Source organism: Octopus bimaculoides, chromosome 3 (assembly GCF_046866305.1).
Source record: "Octopus bimaculoides isolate indiv1 chromosome 3, ASM4686630v1, whole genome shotgun sequence".
Taxonomy (NCBI): domain Eukaryota; kingdom Metazoa; phylum Mollusca; class Cephalopoda; order Octopoda; family Octopodidae; genus Octopus; species Octopus bimaculoides.
The window spans coordinates 78,982,056-79,002,588 of record NC_142930.1 but is presented as its reverse complement, the minus strand read 5'-3'; the positions used below and the strand labels follow the sequence as shown (position 1 = coordinate 79,002,588).

Here is a 20,533-nt window from a genome sequence, read left to right as displayed (position 1 = left end):
GTTAAAATGCATATGCAAGGAGAGAAAGATCTGATGAAAAATCAAAATATTTTGGACTCGTACCAAAATATTTTTAGTAGAGAAATACAAATTAGTGCAAAAAATGAAACAATGTCTCTTATCCTCTATCTCTTATTTCCACGATTCTAGTGTGTGGGGCAGACGCTAAATTCTATGACCAGCGCCTGCACTCGATGCTCTGAGAGAGGATTCACGTAATATTTCCTGCTTTTGTCCGCTTGTGTGCCTAAGATCTCCGGCTATCAATTTCAACTTACAAGGCATTGTTAATATTTTCCTTGAATATTTTGAAATTATATATAATCCTGCTCCATAAATCTATGGTGCTACGTCTAAGTTATGTTAAAATGTCTGGAGTATTTACGGGTTATATATATATATATATATATATATATATATATATATATATATATATATATATATATATACACACACACACAAACACACAAATGATGAATAAAGAAAAACTAGAAAACAAATACGAAAGGTATAAGTTTTCACAAGTCTAAATAATTGTGCGTTTGTATGCGTATAAACGTATTTAGTCGTACATAATGCGAGAAATTAATCCTCGAGTGTAAACAATTATTTTTATTTAGTTGCAAAAAGCGAGTTTCATTACATTCAAGATTGCATTGAACTCTAGTACATACCGTGATTAAATTTTTTGCCTGTATTTCAGAAAATGACGATGAAAATTATTTTTAAAAAAACATGCCAATTATGGAGAATGAAAGTGCGATAATTTCGTTAAATCAACAAAATTTTAAGCTGCGATATATTTAAAACGCACGTTGTCGAGCAATCTTTTAACAGAATATCAGAAAGTTTGAAAATGAATTGCGTATTTATAGAACTTTAATCAGAGAATTTGATAGTGTCCAAAAATTACTACAGTAATTGTGTTATGACTAATATTCAGATAAGTGATCTCGCAAAAACACTCGATAACAATCCGGAACAAATAGAGACTTTTTTATGCAGGCGAATGATCGAACAATATACTTTTCGTATTCAGTAATCGTTAAGTTTATGCAAGTAAATGGAAAATATCAACTTTACTTAAACTTATTTAATCTAAATTTCAACTAATTCGAAACTTTAAGAATGTATTCACTACAAACGTTCGTTCTCTATGAGTAAATTAAACTATCTTACGCAACAATTTACTATTAAATAAAAGAATGTAATTCACGAGAAATGAGAAGTGGTAAATTCACAATGCGTATACATGTGGATAATGCATGTTGATATGTGTAAATTAACAAGTGTGCATACGTGTGGATAATACATGTTGATATGTGCGTAAATGAAGTCGCATAAGAGATATTTAGCCCGAAGTCAGCTGATTAAGAAAACGTACGATCAAAGTAATTTCATGTATAACCAACCCATTCCCCCCACCCTTTAAATAGTGTATACAAGACGATATCGAACATGTTCATTCTTAGGGCGGTGGACCGAGATCTGGTTGCTAATTCTAGCAAATCAAGCGACAAAATAGAGTTGTATGTGATCGTATAACTTAGTCCGTTTAGTTAAATCCAGATATGAGAAAACTGGACAGCTACGAATTTTAAATGTTATTTTATTTTTCTTACAATAGCTTTTAAATACGATTAACACAAAACTTCCCAAGGAACTCCGTAAAGAAAATGCCACATGCACCCCACCACATGTATGTGTGTGTGTATTTGCTGTTATTGGCTCGAAAATATTGATTATTGCCCTGATACTTTTTTTTAGTTAAATCAGCAAAACACGGTTGTACTTGTTCTCTTACCTCGTATGTAACAGGCGGAACATTCCGAATAATAATTTTCCTTTCCTTATTATATTCTCGTTTGGCTCGTGCAATCAACTCTTCCGTAGTTAATTCGGGTTCACCGGATGCCGAGGCATCTTGTGTAGATGGATCAGAGTTTTTGATATCTCCACCACTATCACCACCATCTTCTTCGTCATTATGTTGTTGAGTGCTGAAACTGGTTTCGTCTTCGTCAGTCTTACGTTGCTTTTTCAATTGGCTCTCTTGTTGCATCTTACCAGAACGAGTTCTTCGCTTTGTACCAGATTCGCTAAATTCATTATCCTCGAGACATTTGCGACCTTGAAGTTTCTGAAGGCCACCACTGTCGTTAGATTCCGATTGACACTGTCTATTCGCCATATTGCTATCTGGTTCATTACAGTATTGTGTGCGCATGCCCAAACGGAAGAAATAGCGTCAGGACTTCTATATTGTTTGCATGTCGGAAACTCGGAGTTGGATTTTAAATAATTTTTCGTACTTAAAAAATTCAAATATTTCTGATATTAGAATATTTGTCAAATTTTGAATAAGTTTTTTTTTTATTTTAAATATTTCTTTATATGTTATTCTGTTTCAAACCGAATTAATCATAACTTACAAGCAACTAGTTTTCGTAAGTTTTTTTTAATTTTAATGTATGTACAATAAAACGTAATTACAGCATTTTCCAGAAATATTAAATATTTTCTATAGGTCTATAAAACATTCAATTTTATTCCATTTCTATCATAACACGAATAATGAGCATTATTTTAAAAGTAGAATATGTTATATGAGTTGACGGTCGAGTGCAATTAACCTCAGACCATAAAAAGTTTGTAGTATAAACATAGGGAAAAGAATCTAGTTCAAATTTCTTAACATGTGGATGGAGAGGGTTTGATAATGCAATAAAAAAAACAGCTAAATGGTAACTTATATAAAAGTACTTCAAGACAGAAATTATATTCGTTTGCGTATCCTACTCCTTTATACTATTATGTCGTAATGTAATTTGCTGCTAAAACAACTCAGGAATTGATACAATCAAAATCTAGATTTTAATGTTGATATTTAGTAGTGATGACAGGAAAATTTGCTTACTATAAATTGTGGAATTGATGTGTCGATTACATAATCTAATAATACTGTTATATTAGATTTATATGACTGAGAATTTGAAATTCTCCTTATAAAAAGTGCGTTTCCTAGGCCTAGATATTAATTCATGGGAATGATATATACATTAAATAAATGTAAATGAATATATAACAAATTAGCTCATTCGTTTTATGGCTTTTTCAAAACAACACTGCAATCTTTTTATATATTTGAGAAACCAGTACTTTTAACATTTCTAAGATTGGCATGAGATTTTCTCGCTAGAAGCAGGTAACAAAAGATGATAACAATAAATGGTTACATTTTGCATTTTGTTTTCCTTTGCCAATTGTTGTAGTTGTATAAACTCAGGGCGACCTGATCGAGCAATACCTATAACAAATGCTGTAGGATATTAATTAGATGTACCCTATGGTTCCATAGCTCCAATTAAACGATATTTTCATTTCGTTAAAAACAAAACTGCCATTTGTGACATGTTTGATTGAATGTAGTACTGTGTCAGTCTGAACCTGCATGTCTCGGATTCTGCGGTAGCTCAGAGAAGATTATTATTTGTACTTTATAAAATGTTAGCAGCAGTTGTGAGTTGAAATTTTCCGGCCAAACCTACATTTTGTGACATAAAAACATAACAGTACCTTCTACTCTATCAAATTATCCATCAGTAATTCTATTCCTTAGCAATATGTAAGGCAATTTCAAATTATTGTAATATTTTCTTTCAGTCAAACTCATATCACTTCGTTTGAGCATTTTTACCAGCTTTGGAAATATGTTTGTGTTTGTCTACGAGTGTATTTTTTAATGTATGTTTACATTTTTTATGAATATTTATTCGTGTATATGCGCCACCATATATATATATATATATATATATATATATATATATATATATATATATATACATACATACATACATATAAACATACATGCATACACATACGTACGTACGTGCAAAATATGGTGAAGAAAATAGCACTCGAATACCAAAAGTAGATCATCTTTTAGCGTCCGTATTCCATACAGGGATGGGTTGGACGAAATCTGACAGAGCAGAGAACTATGTGAAACTCTAAAGTCTGTTTTTGCCATGGTTTCTACTGCATGATGACCTTAACACCAGCTATTGCACAGAGTGTACGGGGTTCCTTTTTTTTTTTTTTTTCATCTCACCAGAATTAGGTCACCTAGTAGCTTGGGCGACAAGACTCCTTGACTGATGTGGATAGCATAGAGAGAAGTGGTTTATGCCAAGTGTTAAGAGACAAGAGTGTAAAAACAAACATTTGATTTTCCGAGTTGAGATTCAAAACCGAATCTAAGGATTCTCGTTCGCCTGATCCACCACTGGCCGAACAGGTGCGAAAGAAATTTCTTTGTTCAGTCAAAAAGTGATGGATGAATTTCCATTCGCCCTCCAAACTGAGCTGGACAGCTGGCGACCTACATAGGTAGAAATTACTCCTATGGTATGTCTGTTCTTCTAGCTAGGATGACCATTATAAATACAGTCAGACACCCTACAGATAGGCAGACGGCTAGCAACAGGCAAGCAGTCATGAGAGCTAGATAGTAGACCAATGACACAGCACTGTAGCAGAACACAAACAGACAGGGCAGAAAGACAACACGACCTGACCAAATGACCAATACACACACAGAGACAAAACATGCCCTGTACTACCTCATCACATCGACACTATTTCTCCTGTTGTTTTTTTAACTTCGCCAACTCGAAGCAGTTGGTAACTTTATGTAGCAGCTTTTATTGATATTGGGACTCAAACTTTGTGTATCCAACACGTAACTGCAAGTGTGGATCAAATAAATTATTTATAAACTACATTTCAATGCTTTCCTCATTCATTTATTTTGATGTTGTCAACACGCCTATCTTCATCTGCTTTATCAACAACACTCTTTGCTACACATCCCACTACATTTAGTATTCCCAACGAAGAATGACAGCTTTCACATCATGCATCACTAAATCAGAACTGGAAAATTGCTGCAATTAGTCATCACACTATGGTTCTACCAGAACACAACCCAGTGGCGAACTCATCCACAGTAAATGGCATTCCAGGTTGTGATTACACTGATGATTCCACCATTCTAGACACATGACTCCACATTGTGGTTTCATCATATTGAGGCCCAGTTTTCTTCAAACTGAATAGATAGCGATGCATCTCGCCTTATGCACATAATCAGTTCCCTATCGCCAAAGATTATGAACACGGTCCGAGATCTCATTATGGCACCACCTGGTTCTGTGTCGTACGACATTCAAAACAATCCTTATCACCCTCACTTCAAAGTCCCAGCAAAAGCATCTCCACCAGCTCCTTACATCGGAGGAATTGGGAGAAAGAATGCCCTCCCAGCTTTTATGGAGAATGAAGCAGCTTCTGGGTGATGAGATCCTCTCTGTAAAGATCTTTAAGCAACTTTTTCTCCAGCGTCTACCCTCCAACACGCAGGTAGTCCTCGCTTCTACACAAGAATCCACTTCCATTGAGGAACTGGCAGAGCTTGCAGACAAAATTGCCGAGGAACCACATAGATATTCAACATTATCAACTTTGACACCAGCCATTCCTCTTACAAATCCTTTCCTTTCCTTTCCTCAACCAGTGCTTCCGAAATTTCGAACTTGCTTTCATTGATGACACAGCAGGCATCACAGATACAGGCCCTGACAACACAGATAAAAGCCCTATCGTTTGGTATTCCCCATCAAAGTAGCAGCTAAGCGCATCAATTTCGTAGGCAGTCACGAAGCTCGAATGCCTCCTGGAACTCACAGGAAACTTGTTGGTATCACCGTAAATTTGGAACATGGGCGCAGAAATGAAGGATTTTATGCTCCTTCTCAGCATCTCATTCGGGAAATGACACAGCCAGGAATTGAACACGATGGAAGTTCCTGGCTCTCACCCACAAAGTTGCCTGTATTTCGTCTGTGATTGTTTAACAGGGATGCATTTCCTTGTTGATACCAGCATGGAAGTCAGCATAATCCCTGTTTCCTGCACTTCAGGCAACAGAAAAGAGACACCTGTCTGTCTTCAGGCAGTCAACTACTCACTGATTCCAACCTACAGTGAACAGCCCCTAACACTGAACTTATGACTACGCCACAATTTCCAATTGATATTCGTCATTGCCAAACTACCAACCCCTATTTTAGGAGCTAATTTTCATCATTTCGGTCTCTTTATAGATATCAAGTACAGAAGACTTGTTGACAGTACCACTCAGCTCACTGTGCATGGTATAACCGTTCGTATGGCCACAGTCAACCCAACCATTTTAGAAAACAACGACAACCCATCACAGTGCTATCATTAAACAATACCTGGACATCACTTGATCAGTATTCCATAGTCAGCCTATTAAGCATGAAGTTACCTACCACATCAAGACCCACAGTCCACCTGTTGCTGCACAACTCCGAAGGCTACCACCAGATCGTCTCAAGGCCACCAAGCGAGAATTCCAGCACATGCTCGACCTCGGAATCATCTGCCCACCCAGCAGCAACTGGTCCTCACCAATACACTACGTTCCCAAGAAGTCATCAACAGATTGGCGAGTTTGCGGTGATTATCAATCACTAAATAAGTGCACCGTACCCAATTCCTATCCTGTACCTCATCTTACAGGACTTTTCTAGCTCATTGCATGGAGCTCGCGTCTTTTCAAAGATCGATCTTGTGCAAGCTTACAATCAAATCTCTATCTTTACATATATATATATATATATATATATATATATATATATATATATATATATAGAGAGAGAGAGAGAGAGAGAGAGAGAGAGAGAGAGAAGTAATAATGAGTGAATGAGAATAACGACGAAGGGTTAAAAAAGCATAAAAATAATTGAAAATAAAACAAAATTGAAGGCAAAACACTAAAAATTATTGAAAGTGAGTAGAAATAAACACTACGTAGTGTAGTAGTACTACGCTAGGGTATCTGTAGAAAGTTGAATGTGATTTCGGAATATAAAGAGGAAAAATTCGGATCTTGGGACTTTTCGGAAAGTCCTCTCCCCACCTCAAGATTTACCTCACAAATTACTTTATAGTCATAATGTATGCCGTTACAAAGGTATTTATATAAAATTTCATTGAAAAAACCCCATCTTCCTAAAAGTTATGAGAGAAAAGCTCGGATCTTGTGAATTTTCCCAAGTCCTCTCTCCACCCTCCCTGTGCTTTGCGCGCATTGTTTTTTTTTTTTTTCATATTCGTTTCCTACACAATATTTTACACCCATTCCAGTTTTTTTTGTTTTTTTTTATTTTCATTTCCAGGTCAAAGATGTAAACTTTAACTGAAATTTCTTTGTCCTCTCAAAAAGTGATGGATGGATTTCCATTCGACCTCCGACCTGAGCTTTGTGACTGAGGGTTCAACTGGACGGCTGGCGACCTACATAGGTAGAAATTACTCCTATGGTATGTCTGTTCTTCTAGCTAGGATGACCATTATAAATACAGTCAAACACTACAGATAGGCAGACGACTAGCAACAAGCAAGCAGTCAAGAGAGCTAGATGGCAGACCAATGATACAGCACTGTAGCAGAACACAAACAGACAGGGCAGAAAGACAACACGACCTGACCAAATGACCAATACATACACAGAGACAAAACATGCCCTGTACTACCTCATCACATCGACACAATATTTCTCCTGTTGTTTTTTTTACTTCGCCAACTCGAAGCAGTTGGTAACTTTATGTAGCAGCTTTCATTGATATTGGGACTCAAACTTTATGTATCCAACATGTAAATACAAGTGTGGATCAAATAAGTTATTTAAACTACATTCCGATGCTTTCCTCATTGTTTTACTTTGATGTTGTCAACATGCCTGTCTTCATCTGCTACATCAACACCTTTTGCAACACATCCTGCTACAAGAGTATAATGGTGGGATAAGAACAGATATCTTGCTGTCAAGAAAATACTTGGCTACTCCAGCTGGAAAAGGAGAGACAAAGATGGTGTGTTGAGAGATGTCAGTAGAGCAGGATCATATTTTATTGAATAGATCTCAATTGATGGTTTCTAAACCATGCATGCATGCATATATGGAAGCATGCATGCATACATACATACATGCATACATACATACATACATACACACTATTAAACCTTTCTTTCGAGATATATGGGCTGAGAAGTGCTCAGAGTGAGTCTGAGATGAACGATAAATTGAAGAAGTACTCAGAAACAAAGTTTAGGTGAATCAGCAAATTCCCAAACGGAAAACACATAGACGTAAAATTTTTTTAATATTTTAAAAAATACATATACAGGCGCGGGTGTGGCTGCGTGATAAGTAGCTTGCTTACCAACCACATGGTTCTGGGTTTAGTCCCACTGCGTGGCATCTTGGGCAAGTGTCTTCTACTATAGCCTCGGGCCGACCAAAGCCTCGTGAGTGGATTTGGTCGACGGAAACTGAAAGAAGCCCGTCGTATATATATATATATATATATATATATATATATATATATATATATATATATGTGTGTGTGTGTGTGTGTGTGTGTGTGTGTGTGTGTGTGTGTGTGTGTGTGTGTGTGTGTATGTAGGGACGACCGTGTGAACTCAAAAAGGAGAAATGGTGACGAATGGAAAAACAGAGGACTCCTTTTATTTAAACGTGTCACACGGTCGAACACACAATAATATATCAAAGATGATATACATAATATGTTATGCTACGATAACATAGATGACCAGTAATGAAAGTCCACAACCGTATAAGATGAATAACAGAAATATTTATTGTAGCGTTAAAGATGTATGTCTGTGTGAGAGTGTGAATGCGACATATAATAACATAATCAAAGACAGGCCGTCATACAAAGAAAAGTATGTATGTGAGTGATACATGTGTGTGTATGTGAGTTATTACAGCAGATAGAAAGAGAGTCAATAACACGTGAGCAATTATACCAGTTCTTTAGTACACAATAGTATGAGTCTGTATGTGAAGTGAGTTGGCTGTGAGTGTGGCAGAGCTGATCACTAGTTGTGATGTCGTGGCATCGATGCCGGGCCGTGATTCTTGTTATACAGATGTTCGTCGTTCGTCGTTTGGCAGAGCTTATCACTAGTTGTGTTTTGGCTTCGATGCCAGGGCCTTGAGGACAGACGTTTATCGCAGGCTGAAATCTCTTGTCTGTTTATTATCGTGGTGAAGCTAAGTCACCTAACAGAATCGAAGAGAGAGAGAGATGTGCCGCGGTGGTTTGGTTTGGTGTACATAGAAAGTCGTGTTGACGCTGGATAGTAGTCGTAGAATCGTGTTGCTGATGTGGTGACGGCGGTGGTCATCGTTGGCTGGACGAAGGTGTTGAAGTGGTCGCTGGCTGATTGTTGCTGCTGCTGTCGTGTGGTACACGGAACAGATCTCAAAGAGAAACTGGACCGAGACAACTTTGTTGGGTATGAGTTGCTCTATTTAAAGCGTTAAGAAGGCTCCAAGACGGTAGTAAGAAAACACTATCACGTGACCTTATTAAGGGCTGTGATTGGTCAGTTTGCGTTCTGGCGGGAAAGGTTCGAAGAATTTGCCGCTTCAAATAATAATCAGTCACGTGATGACAAGGCTGGTGTTTTCCACTACGCTCGCTTGTTTATATTTAAATGAGAAGATTGTATGTAATGGCGATAGCAGTTTTGTATCTAATGGCGATAGGTAGTTTTGTATCTAATGGCGATAGGTAGTTTCACTACATATATGTATGTGTGTATGCGTTTGCGTGTCTGTGTTTGTCCCTCCAACATCGCTTGACAACCGATACTGGTGTGTTTACGTCCCCGTAACTTAGCGGTTTGGCAAACGAGATCGATAGAATAAGTACTAGGCTTCCAAAGAATAAGTTCTGGGGTCGATTTGCTCGACTAAAGGCGGTGCTCCAGCATGGCCACAGTCAAATGATTGAAACAAGTAAAAGAGTAAAGAGCATTAATACATATTAATACAGATCAATACAAATCTATATATTAACCTGTATTAATGTATATATATTTTTTTTTATATTTTAAAAATTGTATGTCTATGTGTGTTCTATTTGGGAATTTGCCGATTGACCAAAAACTTTGTTTCTGAGTTTACCTCTTCAATTTTCATATATGTTGTGGTATGACGTCAGTGTCTGGGGAGGCTGACCGGAAGGGCGAGTCGACCGGAAGGGCGAGTCGACCGGAAGGGGGAAAAGGGCAGAGGGAGCCTCGATCGGCATTCGTGCCCTTTTCGAACGGGGCTGCGGTCAGGACAAGACGTGTTAAGCGATGGTCTAGGTTTGGGAAGGTTTGGGAGAAGCAGCTGCTATTCCTGGTGTACTTTGGGTCGGGGCAAGCTTCAAGGATCGGATACCGCAAGACGGACTCGCAGTCGAGGAAAGGAAAACCGAGGTAAGGCGATTACATCTACTCGTACGCACACACCACAAGCTATTTCGGCGCCACGTGCAGAAATTCGCCGCGATGGCAGCCACCAAGATTAAGATCGCCAGCGATGTGATCAGGCCTTTTAATGGCGAAGGAGATGTGATGGCTTGGATACGAAAAATTAGGCTCGTTGCCAAGCTGCAAGGAATAAGTGATGTGGCGAGTCTCATGGCTCTGTACTTGGAAGGGAGCGCCCTGACCCTCTACCTAGAAATGGACGAGGAAGAAAGATTAAGTGCAGAGAACGTCGAACGGAGGCTGAGAGAGGCATATACGGAGAGCGAGTACGCTGCCTTCGTAAAACTAGGAACGATTAGATGGGGGGGGGGGGAGAACAGGTGGATGAATACGCGGCGGAAGTGCGAAGACTGGCCACGCTGGCTGGGTTTACGGGAGAAGGCCTGGACAGAGCGGCGCGGCTGGCGTTTGTAAATGGATTCCCCGACGACGTAGGGATCCGATTACAGCAGTTGCCTGGCGGGAGGAAGATGGCGCTCAGCGAGCTAGTAGCGCAAGCTCGCGTGTTGACACAGCACGTCGGAAGGAAGCCGATAGCGATGGCGGCGACAGAGGCACGTTCCGACAGACGACAGCCTGAGAGCGGCGTGAGGAAGCCTACCGAGCAACGACAGCGGCCGTTCTCGGGCCGGTGTTTCAAATGTCAGGGGCCGCACATGGCGAGGGAATGCGCCGAATCGGGGCCCGTCTGCTATCGATGCAGGAAGACTGGGCACATCGCCCGTGAATGCGACCAGGGAAACGACCGTGGGGAAGTTGCTGCCTCTCAAACTTTCCCCGCAACCAAGTAGAGACGCTTGTGGAGGCGCTGCCCGTGGTCGAGGTCGAGGGGAAGAAGTTCAAGGCCCTCGTGGACACGGGTTGCACGACTACCCTCGTGACGCCAAGGGTGGCGAAGAAATAGGATGGGACGAGTAGCGTCCGAGCGGTCGACGGTAGAGAGATCCGTTGCAGGGGCAGCTCCAGTCTGGAGATAGCGTTACCGAGCGCGGCGCTGAGGCTACGGGTGATCGTGATCGACTATGTGATAGACGGGGTTGATGTCGTGTTGGGGATGGACGCCATCAACCGTCTTGGTGGCGTTAGGATTGCAGGAGATGAGGTCACGTTCGGAAACGTGGGGGGGCATCGTGCGCCGTGAGTCGGGACCGCCAGGGAGAGCAGAGCCCCGTCGAGGACAGCGCCGCTTACACCATCGAAGACAAAGATTTTCAGGCGGCGTTTGATGGTCGGAGGTGGACGATAGAGTGGCGATGGAAGGACGAGCCCCCACTACTAAAGAACAGGGTGAGCTGCTATCAGCATACGTTGAAAGGTCACGCCGACGTCGAGTTCGACGAGGAGGTAGAGAGATGGATCAAGGAAGGAGTCCTTGTCCCGTGGAAAGAGGAGGTGGTGAGTGGAGTGCTGCCTCTGATGGCGGTGGTGCAGCCGACGAAAGGAAAAGTCAGACCGGTGCTGGACTTTAGGGAACTGAACGACCATATATCGTGCCACACGGGAGGCGAGGCAACAGACGTTTGCGGTGAGACGTTACGTGTGTGGAGACAGTCGACCAAGGCAGCGACGATCGTCGACTTGAAGTCGGCATATTTGCAGCTCTGTGTGAGTGACAAGCTGTGGCGATACCAGCTGGTGCGGTACAAGGGCCGGACGTACTGCTTAACCAGGCTGGGTTTCGGGCTGAATTCCGCTCCGAAAATTATGGCGATGGTGCTCAAGTCCGTCCTAGGGAAAGAGGAGAGAATAAGGAAGGCCACCAGTTCCTACATCGACGACATTTTGGTTGACGAGACTGCAGTGCCAGCCACCGAGGTAGTGTGACACCTGGAGAGGTTCGGGCTGATTGCGAAGCCGCCTGAGTCGATGGTGGGGGGAGCTGCGCTGGGGCTGAAGCTACAAAAAGACAGATCGGGCGAGCTGGTGTTCCGGAGAGGAAACGAGATCCCAGAGCTGAGTTCCAGCGTCAGCAGGAGAGAGTTGTTCTCGGTTTGTGGGAAGTTGATCGGACACTATCCGATCGCTGGTTGGTTGCGCATTCCATGTAGTTACATCAAGAGACGAGCGGAGGTGGGGAGTTGGAGTGACAAGGTAGGAGAGGCGATGATGCGGGAAATCCTGGAGAGAACGAGAGCGGAAGACCCGGTCAGAGGAAACTGGTATGTGTCCAAGACGGAGTGCGGGACGGTTTGGTGTGATGCTAGCAGTATAGCGATAGGGGTTGTGTTGGAGATCGAAGGTGCTGAGGTGGAGGATGCGGCCTGGCTACGGAAAGCGGACGACTTCAGCCACATCAATGTCGCCGAACTAGATGCGGTGCTGAAAGGGGTGAACTTGGCCCTGAGATGGGGACTGCGCTCGATCGAGATCCGGACGGATTCGGCCACCGTGGTCGGCTGGGTAGGAACAGTAATTACCAGCGAGAAGAGAGTCCGGACGAAAGGTGCCGCGGAGATGTTGGTGAAACGCCGCCTAGGTGTTCTGGGAGAGCTGATCGCCGAGTTTGGACTGAAGCTGAACGTGGTTTTCGTGCCTTCGGAAAGAAACAGGGCGGACGCACTGACCAGGGTGAAAAAAGCGTGGCTGGAGGAACCGGAGGAAGCAAGGAAAGGGATAGCAGCAGCGTGTCGGCTGGGTGACTCCGAACTGAAGGAGCTACATGCTATGCACCACTTGGGGGTGGATAGGACCCTGTATCTGGCGAAAATGGTTGATGCTGACGTCACTAGGAGAAACGTTAAGAAAGTGGTCGCGAAATGTGACAGATGCCAGTCCATTGACCCCGCCCCGGGTGGGCATGAGCAGGGTAACCTCTCAGTAGAGTGCAACTGGAGGAGACTGGCTGTGGATGTGGCGCACTACCGTCAGGAAATGTATCTCAGCATGGTCGACTGCGGGCCGGGCCGGCTGGCCATTTGGAGGGAGCTGAGGACAGGCATTGCCGATGAGATTGCCCGCATTCTGAACGGGATATTCTTGGAGAGGGGTCCTGTGGAAGAACTGCTAATGGACAACGGGGCGGCGTTTCGTTCGGAAGCGTTGGGAGAGATGCTTGACCGGTTGAAGGTGCGACGATTACTTAGAGCGGCGTATAGACCGAGTGGCAACGGAATCGTTGAGAGGCACCATCGGACGATCAAGGCCATGGCTGAAAGGGGGCACATTTCGCCCCTGGAAGCGGTCTACTGTTACAATATGTCTCCCCGATCCGGACAAGCGGAAGAGTCTGTGCCGCACAGAGCGGTGTTCAAATATGAATGGAGGCATCCCTGTAAGACGCCGGAGTTCTGCGAGGAAAAGAAGGGACCCGCTGGCGTGAAAGTAGGGGAGGAAATTTGGGTCAAGCCGCCGAAGGCATGCTGCACATCATAATGGGGCAGGGGAACAGTGACAGCGATCAATTCCAGAAACAATGTCTCTGTGGATGGAATGCCGCGTCACGTGCTGGATCTGCGCAGGATAGCCACTTCGTCGGATGAAGAGTGCGATGGAAACGAGCCACCTAGCTTGAGAAGATCTCGACGTGTAGGGCGCCCGCCCGGATGGATGGCGGACTTCGGATTGGAGTAGGGGTGAACGTGATCTTTAAGATCAGGGTGGCGTGTGGTATGACGTCAGTGTCTGGGGAGGCTGACCGGAAGGGCGAGTCGACCGGAAGGGGAAAAAGGGCAGTGGGAGCCTCGATCGGCATTCGTGCCCTTTTCGAACGGGGCTGCGGTCAGGACAAGACGTGTTAAGCGATGGTCTAGGTTTGGGAAAGTTTGGGAGAAGCAGCTGCTATTCCTAGTGTACTTTGGGTCGGGGTAAGCTTCAAGGATCGGATACCGCAAGACGGACTCGCAGTCGAGGAAAGGAAAACCGAGGTAAGGCGATTACATCTACTCGTACGCACACACCACATATGTATATATGTGTGTGTGTGTGTGTATTTGTATATCTTAATATATAAAGCTGAAGTTGTGTGTCTGTGTGAAGCCTTTTTAAAAGTTTATAGAAATCCACATTTTCCACTTTTTCGTAAAATTTTTTTACATCAATGGAATTTTCTCGATGTGAACTTTCCAGTGCAGTAATTAGATTTTTAAAATTCCGTTTACTTTGTGTGATTTAAGGGAGATTTGGCTGTTGTTTCTAGCAACTTTTATATTTCTTCCCTTCTACCTGGAACAGCGTTCTTACACACGCGCTCAACAGAGAGGGAAAGTGATACATACAACGTCATAGATTAAACTTTCTTCTCAGTATTCTTTACCTATTTTTCATAACAGTGATACGTAAAAACACACACAACCACACATACGTAATCTGTAACAACAACATACACATTGCTCCCGTTCTCTATCTCTCTCTCGCTCTCTCAAACGCATACACGTGCAAGTAAACACAATCATTCACGTTCGTCAATGTGACATAACTACAAAGTTGTACCGACCGACTTTGGAAGGTCATAACTTTCAGAAAAATGAATATTATTTTATGAAATTTTCTATGCATATATTATTTATTATGTAGATTCCGAATATACAAAAAATTTCGGTGAAAGTGTTTGGGGAGCGGGGTGGGGGACAATTTTCGGAAATTCCACTTAAATTCCTCTTAACTTCCAGGAAAATGAATATTTTTTCGTGAAATTTTCTACAAATATACCTTGATGTATGTACATTTCGAGAATATAGAAATTTTGAAAGAAAAAACTGCAGGTTATTTTTGAGAAGTGTTCCCCACTCGGTGGTGTTTCGGAGCAAGTCGTCCATATTTGTTTCATTTTTCTCTATTATGTGCGTAAGTGCATCTATAGATTTCTAATGAAGGCAGTGAAGAGAAGCCGTTATAAGAAAACTTTTAACTACTTCTATTCCTTTCTTCCCCTCTCTCTACCTCCTCTATCGCTCTCTCAAACGCATACACGTGCAAGTACACAATCATTCAGTAAAATATAACTCATGTTCGTGAATGTTTTGTAAATATAACACGATTTTCACTAGGGTTTTAGGGTCAGGGTTAGGGTTTTAGGGTTAGGGTTTAGAGTTAATGTTAGGGTTAGTGTTAGGATTAGGTTTAGGGTTAGGGTTGGGTAATCATGCGGGTGTTAATCTGAAAAATTACAGATATGTGAAAAGTACCGACCCTGCCATCTATTATAACTTTTGTTGTTCTGTTTAATATATACATAGATTATGCCTCCAAAGAAGAGAGTTTGCTGGGGAAAGACAGCAACCGGTTTAAAATGACAGCAACAGACTGCAGCAATTCACCACATTCCAGAAGCTACTTTGAACATAATGCAAAATGGTGCATCAACATCTTCTGCCCAATCTGATAGAATTCTGGCAAAACTGTGTAGCAACAGATCACCAGCAATTGCTTCATCCGAAATTGCCGTCCTAGCTCCTGTGAAAAGGGATTACCCTGCTCTGTATAATCAGGGCAGTGCAAAAAGTTATTTTGCACAAGCATTTCTATAGCCAATTACACGGATGAAATTTACGTACGCTTAATAATTTTACGCAAAACAGCCTTCAGACTTTCCCTATTAATTTCATCGTCTTTTGAATTATGAACATATTTACATCATAAGGGTTTTTTCGTTGTAAGGCTTTATTTTTTAGTCGATTTTCACCTAGCAAGACTTATCGTAGATGGCGTAATAAGTCATACCCGGACAAGGTCAGGTTATACTGCTAGCATATATATATATATATATATATATATATATATATATATATATATATATACATGATGGAATCTCCTGTTGAAGACAATATATGAGCATTCAGCTGTTTTTGCCACACAACCTGCACAAATTATTTGTTTATAGTGATCAAATGCTCATACCACAGATTTGCTTGCTCTTTCTATCTAATCAACATGAACAGGTCCACTGTGTACCATGCATCAGGTGTCAAAGTGATCACAGAGTAACATGAGATAAAGTGTTTTGCTCAGGAATACAATGCATCATGAAGTCTAAAAATTGAAATCAGGATCGGTAGATTGAGTGCAACACCCTAACCACTAGCCCATGCACCCTCACATACACACACACACAAATATGTTGATGCAAATAGGAAAAATAGATTTCAAAATATGAGTAAATGTATATTTTTATTACTTCTGATAAATGTTAATATATATATATATATATATATATATATATATATATATTACAACAGTATCAGTGCCAAGCAGTGTTTAGGCATAAGCAAACTAGATTAGTTAAAATATGTTTGTGACATATTTCAACTTCTAAAGGCAAATTTACTGCAGTTATCATGGAGAAAAAATATTTTCTTACAGTAAAAAGGTGTAAAAACACCATATCTGTCCAGTGCTGCCCCCTGTTGGATTTCCAAATGGTGCAACTCAGTCAATGTTGTTGACTGTGTTTTATTTAAAGCTATAGCTTTAATTAAGTCTGTCCAGAGTTTTCTCTCTTTAGTATTTCCCATTGATAATGACTAAAGAGCTAGAAATGTGTTTGGGAATCCGACAGGGGAGGGTACAAGACAGATATAGTGTTTTTACACCTTTTTACCGGAAGAGAGATTTCTTTTTTCCTGAGTAACTGCAGTGAATTTGCCATTAGAAGTTGAAATATGTCTCCAACATATTTTAACTAACCTAAAGTTCACTTATGCCTAAACACTGTGTGGTGCAGACACTGCTGTAATTTTTTCTGACCTGATAGTTTAATGGCTCAGATCAGTTGATGTTGTTGACTGTATTTTACTTAAAGCTACAGCTATAATTGAGTCTGTCCAGATTTAACTCTCCTCAGTATCTCTCATTGATAATGGCTAAAGAGCTAGAAATGCATGTGGGAATCTGACAGAGGGCAGCAGCACTGAACATATATGATGTGTTTACATCTTTTTACTATAAGAAAGAATTTTTTTACTGTTTTGTTTCCCCATTGCAATTTTCTTTCAAAAATCTGTAGTGTTGTAATTTTTCTTTTTCCTAGGTTAAAAAAGCATCTTTTTATCTTTTATGTTTGTTAGTAATTGGGCTGCAGCCAATCTGGAGCATTACTTTGAAGGGTTTAGTTGAACATATCAGCCCCACTACTTCTAAAACACCAGTTGCTGATGTCACCTCAGACTAAACAAATGAGATTTTTCTTTGGTCAAAACCAGATCTCGGGAAAAAGAATAAACATCGAGCCAACTGAACCAGTGGCTTCTTAAGGGAACCAACCAACCGGAACACTAAAACAGGTTACCAACCAACCACAACAGTTACAATCAACCAGAACGCTGAACTTTGCCAAAACAAAAATATTTTGACCCAAACAAAAGTATTTGACCAAGACAAATGATGTCACTAAACTTACAACCAATCAGAATTTGGTCCTTTACCATTGTCAAAAAGGAATGAAAATGTTTGACAAACAAATGATATCACCAGTGAACCAACCAACCAGAATACTGGATTTTGCCAAAAAAGAAAAATTTTGACCAAAACATCTATGGGTCAAAAGATGACATCATCAAAATTTACAACCAATCAAAACTTGATTCTTTACCATAAAAACATGTATATACGAAATGATTTTTATTTATAACATTTCAAACTTTAACAAGTAAACAAGATAAAGAAACTTGTGTATTTCAACAGAAATTGAGAAAAGAACTTCGTGCATTATTGTAAAAAAAACATTTTTCTCTCTCTCTATCTTTTTCTCTTTCTCCCTTATCTTCATCGAACATTTAAATTTATATTACTATCTATCTCTGTGAAACTCATTGAAATTTCTGTGAACATTTGATCGTTTAAACATGTTTTTCTTAATTATACTTTGTAACTTTAAACTCTCCTAAACCCTTTATTTATTATTACCATTGATAAGCAAAAAATTGTCGAAACCAGTTTGATATTTCAATAAATGTATTATAAAATGTTTAAATGACTACATGTTTTGAGATTCAGGTGCATTTTCAAACCTCAAAACAAATTCTCTCACACACACTCTCTCTCATATATAATAAAAGTTTAAATATTAGTGCAATGTTGGAGCAACATCTCTCTTTGCTAACACATTATGTGTGCCCCCACTGTTTCAATCTAAATGTACATCACTTTCTTCCCTAGCTAACTGTACTCCTGTTCTGTGAGTAGAGGTTTCTTCCCTCACCCCCTCGTACCCATATACTTGTGTGCATGTGCCTATCACAGTACTGTATAAGTGTATGTATGCACTTATGTGGATCTCATACATATGTATATATCAGTGTGGATGTACGTACTTGTGAGTATCTATGTATATATTTAATTCTAAGTGTATGCTTATGTGGACTGCATGTTCATATGTGTATATGTATATATATGTAAACATATATAATGTATGTATATATAAACATATAAGATTAATACTGTGTATACATACATATACATACATATATATATATATATATATATATATATATATATATATATATATATATATATATATATATATATATATATATATATATATATATATATATATATATATACACATAGACATATAAGACTACTTTCATGCCCTTTTTACCCCACTCTTTACTGGACCTTAATTTGGATGCTGTATGGGAGTGAGGAAATTGTACATCATTGCTCTATGCTACCTGCCAAGTGTTTGCACAGATCTTCTTTGCAGATACAGACAAAAGCCCCACAACAACTACCTTCCCATTATCCCTTCCAAGTACAGAATTTTAGGGCCACAACCGTCAACATTGGCACAGTGAAGGGGAGATCTGGTGAGATTATCAAAATAATGGAGTATTGCCATGTCGATGTGTGTGGTGGGCAAGTGAGATAGAATGGGACCTCTGCTAAATTCCACATGGGTAAGAAACAAAGGTTATTACCTAGATAGCATACTCTTAGCAGAAAAGTAGGTAGATAAGGTAACTGAGGTAGTCAGAGTATGCGATAGGGTAATTAAGTTGAGACTTATCATAGATAGATTAACAGTTACATTTATCTCTGCCTATGCCCCACAGGCTGGGCTGGCTGATGACCAGAAGGACCAATTCTATGACATCTTTCTGAAGATTACCTCAATGACAAATGAGAGAAACTTAGTTATTGTGGCTGGTGACTTTAATGGACATGTTGGTCAGCATTCCCATGGATTCTATGGTTATGGCTTTGGCCCCAGGAATGAGGAGGTAACAAGGCTGCTTGAGTTCTGTGATGCAAATGATCTCATGATCTGCAACACTAACTTCAGAAAACCAGCCAGCCACCTAATCACTAATCAGTCTGGTGGGAACATAAGCCAGGTTGACAACCTCCTCACCAAGCAACAAGATAAGCTGATGTTTACAAATGCAAAGTCTTTCCCAGGTGAAGAGTGTACAGCCCAACATAGGCTACTAGTTAGTGACTGCAGAATTAGAGCTAGAAATACTTGGAGAAATAAGCCATGCTGGAAAAGAAGATTATGGAAGCTCAAAGATCCAGCAAACCAACAAAAATTTAGAGATATTCTACTGGAAGCTTATGATGATGGAGAGGAGGAGGAGGGACAAATAGCTTAGAGGACAACTGGAAGTTCCCGTGGGGCAATTTACTGGGAGCCACTGACCAAATCTTTGGTTGGTGCAAAGTCCCAGCTAGGCTGAGAGTGATGTGGTGGTGGAATAAGGAGGTGCACAGCACTGTAAAAGCAAAGAGACAGGCCTAGAAAGACTGGAAAAATATTGGAAGCAGAGCATTATATCAGGGAGGCTAGGTGACAGGTTTACATAGCAAAAGGAATACCAGAAGGTAAGAGGTTTGCTAATGTTCTACAGCGTGAGGTGTTCAGGATTGCAAAGCAGTGTATCAGAGAGAACAGAGATGTGGTGGGTGAGAAGTGTGGGCAAATAGATAATGGAATACTTGCACTTAGTGACTCAGAGAAGAAAGATGCATGAAGTTGCCATTATGAAAGGTTATTAAATGTGGAGAATGATTGGAGGAAGGAGAGTCTTTCAAATATCGAATCAATTAAGGGACCAGCCATCAGAGTTGATAGTAGTATAATAGATAAGGCAATTATGGATATGAAGCTCCAGGACAATTGGGTATCACTGCCAAGATGATTAAAATATCCGGCTGTATG

At 40.6% G+C, this 20,533-nt stretch overlaps 2 protein-coding genes across 9 annotated transcripts in view; one reads left to right on the top strand and one right to left on the bottom strand.

The window, feature by feature from the left end:
- The window catches only part of LOC106880075 (uncharacterized), a 144,849-nt gene extending 142,568 nt beyond the window's left edge, over nt 1-2,281 (bottom strand). For 6 of the 8 annotated variants that reach the window (XM_052966301.2, XM_052966299.2, XM_089349302.1 and 3 more), the window contains exon 1: nt 1,805-2,209. In XM_052966301.2, coding sequence (XP_052822261.2) covers nt 1,805-2,191 — 387 coding nt within the window. In that variant the 5' untranslated portion in view covers nt 2,192-2,209. Of the gene's footprint in view, nt 1-1,804 lie in introns of all 8 variants that reach the window. The other 2 variants (XM_052966297.2, XM_089349300.1) reach the window with 1 other exon arrangement.
- An 8,490-nt stretch (nt 2,282-10,771) lies between these two features.
- LOC149136606 (uncharacterized) lies at nt 10,772-14,333 on the top strand. Its single transcript, XM_089349289.1, has one exon. It carries the CDS (start codon nt 12,307-12,309, stop codon nt 13,810-13,812), a length of 1,506 nt encoding a protein of 501 aa, XP_089205415.1. The 5' UTR covers nt 10,772-12,306; the 3' UTR covers nt 13,813-14,333.
- The last annotated feature ends 6,200 nt before the right edge of the window (nt 14,334-20,533 follow it).

What these genes read in the sequence shown, in the direction of transcription:
- LOC149136606 (XM_089349289.1), top strand. Translation starts at nt 12,307, where the DNA reads ATGGTGGGGGGAGCTGCGCTGGGGCTGAAGCTACAAAAAGACAGATCG.